The 11,469-nt window shown below is 34.7% G+C and overlaps 2 protein-coding genes across 5 annotated transcripts; one reads left to right on the top strand and one right to left on the bottom strand.

The window, feature by feature from the left end:
* Nucleotides 1-563: 563 nt before the first annotated feature.
* LOC139686271 (MMS19 nucleotide excision repair protein homolog) lies at nt 564-4,272 on the top strand. The gene is made up of 5 exons (XM_071583424.1): nt 564-671; nt 2,694-2,847; nt 2,941-3,159; nt 3,597-3,677; nt 3,985-4,272. The coding sequence occupies exons 1-5, from the start codon at nt 592-594 to the stop codon at nt 4,087-4,089; spliced, it is 639 nt and encodes a 212-aa protein (XP_071439525.1). The 5' UTR covers nt 564-591; the 3' UTR covers nt 4,090-4,272.
* A 7-nt stretch (nt 4,273-4,279) lies between these two features.
* LOC139686270 (uncharacterized protein C8orf76 homolog) lies at nt 4,280-8,144 on the bottom strand. 4 transcript variants are annotated; one of them, XM_071583422.1, is made up of 6 exons: nt 8,047-8,144; nt 7,811-7,949; nt 7,411-7,638; nt 5,094-5,275; nt 4,778-4,949; nt 4,281-4,708 (listed from the first exon to the last, which is right to left on the bottom strand). In XM_071583422.1, exons 2-6 carry the CDS (start codon nt 7,916-7,918, stop codon nt 4,553-4,555), a joined length of 846 nt encoding a protein of 281 aa, XP_071439523.1. In that variant the 5' UTR covers nt 7,919-7,949; nt 8,047-8,144; the 3' UTR covers nt 4,281-4,552. The 4 variants fall into 4 exon arrangements, 2 of the variants coding, with proteins under 2 accessions (XP_071439523.1, XP_071439524.1); XR_011700348.1 differs by having other exon boundaries at nt 4,280-4,708; nt 4,778-4,945; nt 7,811-8,128; XR_011700349.1 differs by lacking the exon at nt 5,094-5,275 and having other exon boundaries at nt 4,283-4,708; nt 7,811-8,126.
* Between the last annotated feature and the right edge of the window lie 3,325 nt (nt 8,145-11,469).

The following is an 11,469-nucleotide window of genomic DNA, read 5'->3' as shown; positions in this document are numbered from 1 at the left end:
ATATATGGATTGAAAGGGTATGTTCTATTTCAAAGATAAGAAACTTGCAGATTATGAATCATGACTATTTTATTAATATTATAATGAAAATTTACAAAAAAAATATAGATCACCAAGAGCATCTTATTTACCAGTGCATACAAGCCTTCATCTAGCTTGTCTCCTTGAATTTTGCCCTATTTATGCAAAAAAATAATATATGCCAGATTAAAAAATAATGGACCTGGATTTTGCCACTTTCTTTGAAAGAAAGTCATTAAATTAATTTTATAAAAACATGTGGTACATTAATTTGTGTAAACGATGCTCCTTGTGTCTAAAGAGTTTTAATCTGGCTCGTGGGGAAAAAAATCATTTCAGTAATAATTTTTTGCACCAATACCCTCTTTCTTTATGTACTTGTAATAAATTATTACTTTTGTAATATGCATCAACTTTTTTATTATCAAATTAAATGTGCTAATTTATAGCCATAGGTGACTAGATGTGGGTTCCATATTAATGACTGTAAAAATTTTAGTGCAATATTACATAATTTCATGGTTTTTGGATTTTTAGCTCATTGGAATTTTGGGAAAAGAAAAAATTGGCATGGAAGCAGCTGTTGGTTTTCAAGAAATTATAAATCAGTCTGAAGGGTACCTGAATTTAGACTGCCATGCACATATCAGGTATATTTTAAAAATTTTATTAATATTTACTTACATTTTTCATTATCCATGCCTAATTGTTGTCAGTAACAGATATTCCAGAATTTGAGTCCTACTAGTAGCAATTTTTTTCTACCTAATACTTCAAAATTTGTATCACCCAACACACTCCCCATAAATCAACCAATTTTTAGGCCAATGAAAACTTAAATTAATCACCACGCAAACCAACACCTGAAAAGTCACGCAGCTTAAATTGGAGCTTAGGGTGCCCAAGAGTATCGAACCCAGACCCTCCAGTCTGTAGTCCAATGCTCTACCCCTGGACTACCACATCCCCTATGTATACCTTGGACGATAAAATTTCTTTTGTACCATTCACGTGAAGATCTTTTAAGTCAAAACATAAATTATGAAATAGAGAAGGATATGTGGAATGCAAAGTGGTTTTCCACATTGTGAATCGTTTCCACCAAATTAAGCTTGAAACTACGTGGTTTATCAAAATGCTACGTGTGGACACTAAATTTTCTTTCAATCTCTCTAAAATAACTCGCTCATATAAGCTTTTTTATCCTGAACCACCATCTGAGCCTCATTGCGCATTTATTCTCTGAAGTAGTAGTAAACATCTTATTATACAGGTTTGTATTATACATTATGCCTATAAATGGACTCATGCTTCTTTCCTACATTCCCATAAACTTGAATTTCCAATGTTAATTTTTCTAGCTGCCTCATATTTCTTTAGCAAACTTAATGGTTTCCAGCTTAAACGTCGCTGTTAGATTTTCTCCGTGCAGCATTTTTTTCTTTTGTTTGCAAGGCAGCATTTTTAGGAGTAGTCTAGTTAATCAGAAGTATAGTTTTTCAAACATTTCTAGAAATATATCTTATGAATAAATGAATTAAGACTAGTTTTATAATTCATTTGATAAAATGCCCAAATGTATTGATGTCAAGGGATAATGTAGAAGATATCAAAATAATAAGAAAGGGTGAAGTTTTTCTTCTCCGTCAAGCATTCATGTCATGGTACCAGGAAAATTTTGTTTTGCTTGCTACAAACTCAATACCAGAAACATAGGGGATATTGTGGTATAAGAGCATCTACGAGGGTCATCTGGAAGGTAGTACCCGTTCGTGCCGCATGAAGTGCTGACGACGCGAGTAGCCGCTGGACGAGGTCAGATAGCTTCAGTGGCTTGTCTGCCTTCTCTGAGCCAAGTTGCGTGACGCTAGCATTGCCTGTGTTGTTTCTGTGATTGTTTACAATGTTTAAAAAAATTGAGAACGCCGCCAGTTGTGAAGTGAGGGCAGTGATTAAATTCCTCAATGCAAGAAACGTTCGCCCATGTGATATTCATCGCCAATTAAAGGAGGTGTATGGAGACAATGTAATGGACGAGTCGTCTGTTCGGCGGTGGTGTCGCAACTTCAACATGGGGAGGGGGAACACACACGACGATGAGCGTTCGGAGAGACCGTCTGTCATTACAGACCAACTGGTGAGCTCAGTTGACGAATTCGTGAGGAACGATCGGCGCGTCACAATTGATGACATCTGTGAGCATTTTCCCAATGTTTCTCGAACAATTGTTCATGAAATTGTTAAACACCATCTGCATTATGCAAAAATTTGTGCAAGATGGGTCCCTCGCAAGCTTACAGATGAGTGACCCTGTATCTCAATGAGCTGGCGGCGAAGGACTATGCAGCAGGAATACAGAAACTTGTCACACGTTATGACAAATGCCTTAATTTGCTTGGAGATTATGTTGAGAAGTAGTTTAAAGTATCCTCTTTCAAATAAAATTTTTTATGTTTGTTAATATTTACTTTTGTGTCTTTATTTCACGAACGGGTACTACTTTCCGGATGACCCTCGTACTATCCAGCCTTTCTTATTTATAAGGAACTCATCACTATGACCTAATTGTAACAAGAGGTTAATTTGTATTTCATTTTTTAAATTACATGATTGGTTATCTCTACATTTTTGAAGTGTAATAATATTGAAATACAGACATTGTTGATTTCTAGGATACTTTTCCGACAACGATTTTACCTTACTCTACCAAAGTTGGTGGAGTCATATCAGAAGGCCTCTTTAAGCACAAAAGGAAACTTTCTTCTCGCACTTGCTCATCTAATGAGTGGAGTTCCTAGGACACTACTTCTTGATGATTTGCCAGATGTAAGTCACATTTTTTTATGCTTGTTTGATGCCTTATTTATTATTTGTATTTATGATTGTTTAATGCATTATATACCTATAATTGTTTTACAGATAATCCCATTATTAGTAGAGTCCCTTAAGCAACCATCACCTAGCAATGACATTATTGAAGCTGTTAGTGCCCATGAGAGCCAAGAGGAAAAACTATTACTCCTCTCAACGTTAGATACTTTAAATGATCTTTTAATGTCACTAAACACAACACTGTCAGAGCACCTGCAAACTTTCATTCCAAAACTCTTAAACATTGCCCGCTCATCAAAGCACATGGTAAGTTTGCATATCTATATAAGGTAAAGTCCCCTAATCAGAGACTCAATTCTTGAAAAGGCCTTGCATTTGGAACCTGCAGGAATTAAAGTTAATATAATTTTTTAAAAATAAGGGACTGAGTTTCTAAGTATTTGGGGAATTCATTTTCTTTGTTGACTGGTCAGATACAATAGTGGCCTCAACATATTTCTTGGTGCATAGTGTGTTAGGCTCATTAAATTTGATTCAAGTGATCACCCTGAAATGAGCAAAAAAACTTAACAGTACTATTTAGTTGAAATATGGTTAGCCCAGCCGGTTAATGGGAAGTAGATAAGTTATTAAAATTGGTAATGTATGGGAAATTAATTTGAACCAAATTTTGTGGGTTAGTGAATTAGATCAAGTAGAAATGGTGCCAGTTCGTACTCATAAGTGGAAATAATATCTTCTAGGTTGTCAGGCAGAAGGCTTTAATGTGCCTCTACCACTTCACCAAGTATCCAATAATACTTCTGCTGCCATATAAGTATACTGTAAGTACTTATGTTCAATACTTATGATAAGAAATTTTTTCAGTGGATTTTTCATCTTTATTATGTCTTTTCCCTCACAGTATTCTTAGTATTAATGAGTCAAAGAGTTTAAAAGAGATTTTTGAAATAAAATTACAGTACAAGGTTGTTCTTCTAACCCCAGTGTTTATCAATAGATCCATGGGAAGTGATTTAGAGACCAAATTAATTGGAAGCTATGATGACCGAAAATTCTCCCGTTTGATCTGAATTGTCCATTACAGTTACAGGTTCTTTTTTAACAGTGTATTCATACTTTGTATTTCAGGTGATCCAAGGGTTGGCTCCCTGTTTAGATGACCCAAAGAGACTTGTACGTCGAGATGCTGTTAAAGCTCGTTGTCAGTGGTTTTTAGTTGGAGCTCCAGGATAGTTGATTTTTAATTTTAATTGTCAAATTTTAAAATGCTTGTAATTGTTTCATAAAGGAACTGTTAGAAATAAATGGTAAGTTGAAAATGGCCGTAATTATTATCAGGAGTCTAACAACCATTAAGGTCACTCAATTTCTATCTTCTTTAAAAGTTTTGCATTACTGGAAACATGATCTTTTCCACTTGAGCAGTCATAAATTTTTCAAATACGTTTTAATTAATTTTCTGTGAATACTTCAATTTAATGAAAATCTATTAAAAATATAAATTTATTACAACTGAATATTTTCTTTTCCACTGGTACACTGTAAAACATAAATGCATACCTATCTTTCAAACTGTGCAAGATGTACATTCATTCACCCATCCAATAGTCATCTTCATACATCATTTATCTGTCTTCAAAAAGGATGGACAGACTTCAGGCCACATTCCACATTTGTGGGAAACATCATTTATGATTCACTTTAAAAATTCATGCACCCACTTAAACCAGACTTTCTCATCATCTGACGTTGCTGTCACACCGTTGACTCCAGAACCTTGAGCTTCATCTGGTGCTGTTAGATCCTTTGGTTTTGCGACTAAATGTTCTTCCAACAAATCCTGGCTGAAAAACTGTTTTGGCCATTATTAAATGATTGGTTACTCAATCACCAATTTGCATTTCATTTTGGAGATACTAACCTTTTTCCCAGCAGCTAAAAAATTTTCAGGAAGGTTCAAATGAGCCAATCTTTTGTCCACCATTTCCAGTGCTGAACATCCCTCACTATTTTTCATGGCAGTAATAATCATTGATATGCGTAGCAGACAAGCTGCTTCCATCAACATCAGCTGATAATTCTCTTCGGTCTGTCTAAAACACAATAGATGCATTTCATGACAGTAATCATTGGAAAACAACAAATGAGATGGTATTCATATGCTAACATTAGGGTAACTGCTACATGATATCGGTATCCTAGATATTCAAAATTTAAATAAGAAAAAGCTTAAGCACCTTTTAGATATTTCAGAAAAGCAGCAGGCAAGATCTAACCATACTCTATAGTTTTGAGGATGGAGTGAGATCAATTGTAGCAATGCAGCTTTCTCTAGATTAAATAGATTTTGTGACTTATACACAATACTCAAAAGATTTAGGATACTACTTTTGAGCTCGACTGTGTAAGACATGGCCAGCTGAAAAGATAATGGACTAATTAAAACAAGGACAAATAGTATACGTAGAACAATTTAAGGTCAAAGTGATAAGTTGGAATACCCATTAACTCCATATAATTCTTTCAGAATGCAAGGCGTAAGAAAAAGGTTTATGTTGAAGAATCTACCATTAAGATGAAGAAATTGATAGATATGTCCTTCTTTATTAATTTTTTTGAACAACCGTGGCCTTGACCAGAGATAATTCTAATTGTTTTAGTTGTGTTTTAAATATTACCTGTGAGAGTTGTGATGACCAGCAAAGAATTATGCTCTTTAAAATGTGGACATATAATTCACCATAATAGAATTTCAATAGGACATAGGCACTTTTTGATATAGCTTCCCGAGTTGGCAGCGCAGCACATACTAGTGAATTTATGACAAAGGGCATCGACTTATTCCGATGTTAGATTCATATTTAGGCAAATTCCCAGAAGGTTGGCAATTGCTCCATTAATTTTTTAGTTATTTGTATGGGTGGACTTTCTTTTCCATTTTTCTGAGTACGAAGGAGACCTTATGAATTTTATTTATATTGATGTTAAGGTGATTTTCTATACACAAATTGTTGATGTTGGTTGTGGCTTGTCTGGAGTTTTGAATTTGAGAATAATTTCAGGATCATGATAGAATTATGTTTGTATCATCAGTATAAGGTAATAGTTTTCAAGCATATAGCAATGTATAAATTACATGGTAAATTATAGACGTGGGTATTTCATGCTTGATGCTGTATTGGTGAGTGGAAAGTAGATCATGCCTTTCCAAGTACGCAAAGAGCATTGCATGCAAGACTTTCCTGAACACCTTGGAAAATTTATTTTATTCCACATTAGGCCACTGATTACTGAAGTCATTAGGTGAGACTAGTTTTTTATAACGAAATATGTCGGATGTTCGAACATTTCAGGAAAAATACTAGGAAATGTGATTTGTTTGTCAAAAGCAGAAGGTGGGCTTTAATTAGGCGGAAGTACAGATTATTTCACCAGGTGTTTCATTGCAATTGGCATTAGAGTTTGCATTAATACAGTTATCTGTAAGGAAACATTATTGATATATCTGATACTGAATTCTATTTTATATTGAAATTATTTTATAATTTCAACTCATGAAATCATCAAATATCACGTATTACTTTAATTTATATTTCCAGAAGTGGAACTTCGTACATTCCACAATTTCATGCATGAGATGGTTTTGGGTTTGTGGCTTGAAATGGATTATCTTTAAGAAATTTCAAATCAAAACGTTTTGCTCAAAATGAGTGAGATATGGATGAATGGCTGATTGGGTCAGTAAATGTGGGGAGAGTCCGTAGAATGATTTTTCATTTGGAATCATAAATGACTTCCCATGGTGATTTCAAATTATTCCTTACAGCAGAGATTATATTTTCATTGTAGGCCCTCGTTGTATTTTGCTGCAGTTTGAGTAGTTCTACTGCCATTTTTTTTAGATCTACCACATCATTTTATTGATAAATCTTAGGTTTTCAAAAATCGAAGAAAAATATTTAACATTGTTCATGACACAGTGCTTATTGCCCTCTGATTATTACAGATTTTCTCTGGTAAATTGGGAAAATTAGGATTAGATCCTTCAACAAGGTTTAATTGGAATATTTTTGCTGTCTGAGGCCTTACAAAAAATTAACTCAATCAAATCAGGGAGTTTTCCGGAAAATGCATCTGAGCTACAGAACCTCACCTGCTGTCGTAAAATGATTTTATATTTTAATCAACAGAGATTTTAAGAAAAATTACTTTTCATAGCTTTAAAAAAGAGTAGACTCTGATAAGATTTTTTCAATAAAAAGAATGTGGTGAGCTAATGGGCTATTCAGGAAATTTTATTTCCGGCCACCTTTACTTCAAAAAATGCAGAAAATCCACGGGCAAAATTTCTGAATTTACCATACTAATAGAAAGTCAGTCACATAATATTTCGTAAACACAGGCAAGCAAAGTCGTCAAAAAGGGTATATCAACTCCTGAAATTAAATTCATTTGGAGTGGGGGAAATTGTTAGGGGAAGCGACAGCCAGCTGATAGCCGAGCCATGATAATTTAAGCCCTAATAATATTAATAATAGAAATTTTATCCCTTACACAATCTTCAGCAAGGGCTTGAGCCTTGGGTAGATCCCCTAACTGGAAGTGACATCGAGCTATACTTTCCAAAAGATTGCGTCGCATGAATGGACTATTCGTAAAGTAATTTTCGAGAGCTTTATTATACAAGGACACTGCAGTTTTGAAGTCTTTAGTCCAATAGCAGAAATTGGCTTGATTTTGGAGTTTCTCGGCTGTTTCAGGAGCCTGGTCATCGAAAAACCACTGCGGAAAAAACTTAACAATTATACAGATGCATTGTGTATCGGGATTACAAAATTATACGTAAAATGTTTTTCAAATCCTCTTTCATGGTATTGTAAGTAGGTACCATATGTGCCGTAAAATGTCAACATTGATACTTTGGAAATGTATCAAGGTTCTACGAGCAACTTACCCGGGTATGACACATTATTGGTCTAAAATTTACATTTTCTGTAACTAGTTTTCTCTCCTTCGTCTCAAAGTAATCGTCTTCGAATTGTATCAAATTAGTGACATCCATAACAAGATTACCAATCTGCGCTACATGTAACCTATATGAGACGACGCCAGTTTCACGAAGATAACTTTTAGTTATAACCCCAATACATAAAATAATTTAATACTAATAGTGATGGATAACGTCCTTACAGTTGGGTTATGGAATAATAAATTTACACTTGATTCCTTTTGACAGGGAAGTGAAGAGAACCTTAGTTCTGCTCACACTATCGTTTTTTGAATCGTCGATGAGTCGATTTCAAAACACAAACTAATTTCAAATCGTAAGTCGACTTACTGGTCAGAGGTCGACAGTAAGAAGTGCCAAGAGAGGCTTGAGGTGCAAGTAGTGCTGTTTGAAACTGATTAGCGAAAATATGCAATATGTCACTAGTCTCAAATATTAGGTGCACTGCAATATTTCATCACATAAAATGTTTTAAATTTATTAATTACAATAGATTAGGTAGCGGTATCGCTTTAAAACATAGAATTAATTTAAAACTAAGCGAACGGTACTATGCGTCCGAAAGAAAAGCTGATTCCTCTTCTCTTACCAAAGTGAAAACTAAAGATCAAATATCAACAACTGTTAAAGAAGGTAAATGAAAGAGTTTATGTGTGAAATCGCGGCCTGTATATACATAAGTGCACTGCTTATTATTTCTAGGCAATATTTGCGGTGCCGGGCGATTTGCAATCATACTGTTAGTTTTGTTTTAATGTGTCTAGAATGCTCAGAAATGCCTTATAACGTTCATTAAAGTTAAGCGTTGTTAAACATGTCAATAAACTCTAATGGATTCTCTCTACTTGGGCCAGATTTATATTTTCTTACGTTGTCCTTATTTCGGGGCCCAGATTAATAGAGTAAAAAATAAATCGTGGTATTTCTTCGGCTTACGAAATGTTTGTTTTTCTAAAATATGCATTTAGTAGCCATATAGGTACATTCATTTCGTAGTGTCATTTGTTCCCAGTATTTATTCATTAAGATCCAACTAACTCCCATGTTTAAAAGCTACTGAAGTCTTTTCTGCTGCTGTTTCAGTGAAGGAAACTACAAAGACAGTCTCCTATTTAGGAGTAATTTTATTTGGCGTGGGTGTTACAGGATTTATTCTGTACACTGTTTTTAAGGAATTATTTTCAAGTAATAGTCCAAATAGTATATATACGGCAGCCCTGGAAAAATGCAGGAACAATCCTCGAGTGATAGATCTACTCGGAGAGCCCATTAAAGGGTTCGGCGAAGAGACCAGGAGAGGGAGAAGGCGGCATGTTAGGTGTGTATATGGAGCGTAATTTATCTCAATGAGATAAATTATCTCATGCACTAACGATACATTTTTCATCATAAAATCTTCCTTCAATACGATTTATATATTGATTTATGCTTTTGAGCAACTTCTTACCAATTCCTTAATAGTTTAAGGTCTGAATCATGATGTTTTTCAGATATTAGTGAGTACATTTGTTTAAATTATCTTTGTGTATTTTTACCAGGGAAAATGTCTATTCTGTAGTTGTTATTTAGAGTACTCAAGTTACAACTTAATGTGAAGAGCACGTGTAAGGCTACACTACTATTGATAATGCTTGTAGCTTAATCAGAGGTACTCAGATAATTGTCTCAAAAATAACACTCCATGCTCATGGAGCCAATTTCAACTCAGGACTTCTTCAGCTCTATTCAGACGTGTGTAAAAAATAGGTGAAATCTGATAGTAGTCCCACTGTATAAGATCTCACAATGCAGGACATGTTTTGACTGAGGAGACGACACTCTTTTAATACACAATATATGAATATGTTTGGTATATTTTACACCGTAAATCCAAATTTCTTCTCCAGATTGTATTTCAAAAGTTTTCTTTTCAGGAAGCAACTACTTATGTTTCAAATTTTCTGTGCTACCTCGATTTATGTGGAGGCTCCAAATATTATACCAGAGCCTCATATCTAAGGAGGGATGCACGCATTATTTACAGTGACCCCTGTAGCCTAGTAGGGCCATTGGTAAAATTCATAAGTAATAACTTTATGCAACTTCATAACTTTGCAATGCGCATGATTTGGCCGAGTTTTTCCTTTTTTTGAGTAATTTCTAAATGAGCTCCTTGCATATTTGTAAAAAAATACCCAAATACATTATGAGGAGAGTAGGTTGCATTTTTTGGGATTCCATTTTTGAGTTTATTTTATTTGAGAGGGCAAAAAGTAGATCAGGTGGGACAGTTAATATATTTCTGAAGTGTTTTGGACCAAAATGGTCGAAGTAATAGGGTCATAAGGAGAAGAATTGTTGTGTTAAGCAAAGTAGCTTTCACAAAGAGGAGATAATTGATGACCGGGACGTTTAGTAAGGATGTTAAGAAAAGGCTCGTTAAAACTTTGATATGGAGCATGGTTATGTATGTATGGTGCAGAACCATGGCCATTGAAGCAGAATGATAGGCATGGATTGGAGGCTTTTGAAATGTGGGTGTGGAGAAGAATGGAAAAGGTGAAGTGGGCAGAAAAGAAGACAAATGAGTAAGTGCTAGGAATGATGGGGGAAGAGAAGGGGTTGTTGGAAGAAATCATAAGGAGATAAGATAAATGAATGCCAAGCATATTGATTGGCAATGGGATGCTCACAATTATGATAGAGGGAGAATGCTAGGCAGACAAGGTAAGGGTAGGAATAGGATACGGATGTTGGACAGAATGAAGGAAAGAAGGAAGTACACAGAGATGAAGAGGGACTTTGTTGTAGAGTAGGATGTTGGGTTGTGTTTTGTTAGTAGAGGCATAAGAATTATTTTGGTAGCTTGTATTCATCAAAAACCTACCTCAACCAGTAGATTACCTCTAATAATAAAATAATGTTATCATATTGTCCAGTATATTTAAACAATTTATGAAAAAGGATTCAATGATATCATATTTACAATTATTGATCCAGTTTTTCTGGGGGAATGCTCCCAGAATGACTTTATTAATTTTGTATGAATGTTAATTCAAGGGGTAACCGAAAGAAGGTTATTAGCAGTAGAGTACCAGGTTTGTATAGTTTTATGATGAACCACATGTGTTATTAAGCACTGGCTAACATAACACAAAATATCCTAATACCTTTTTCTGAATATCATATTGAATGTGTGTATGCAGGCTGAATTTTGATTTCATTTAAAGCCAGTTGTCTTTAAAAAATAAAAAACCAGAGGTTGATCTTTAGCAATCTACTTCAGAAATTTAATTTAAAAAATTGGCATGTCCAATTATGTCAAATAAAAGTTGGTTGGCATCGGTTCTGATTATACATGGCATACACTGTTATCACTAGAGTAATTAAAGTTTCATCTTATGGAGTATTCTTCCAAAACGCTCAACTGGAGATTCTTTCCGCTGCATTATTTAGGGACTGGTACTTGATTTTCTAGCCCTAGGTACCATCTTCAGAATTTCTAGAGAGTGATTCATGAGAACCAATTAATGAGTTATCAGGTTTCCAGACATATTATCTTGTGCTTTCCCCATGACTCTTCAGGGTGAAAATCTCTCAGGTTCCAATGGATATTGGGCGAATCT

This window comes from Hetaerina americana, unplaced genomic scaffold, assembly GCF_022747635.1.
Source record: "Hetaerina americana unplaced genomic scaffold, ioHetAmer1.1.p SCAF_1379, whole genome shotgun sequence".
Lineage (NCBI taxonomy): Eukaryota > Metazoa > Arthropoda > Insecta > Odonata > Calopterygidae > Hetaerina > Hetaerina americana.
This window is presented reverse-complemented; position numbering and strand designations above follow the sequence as displayed.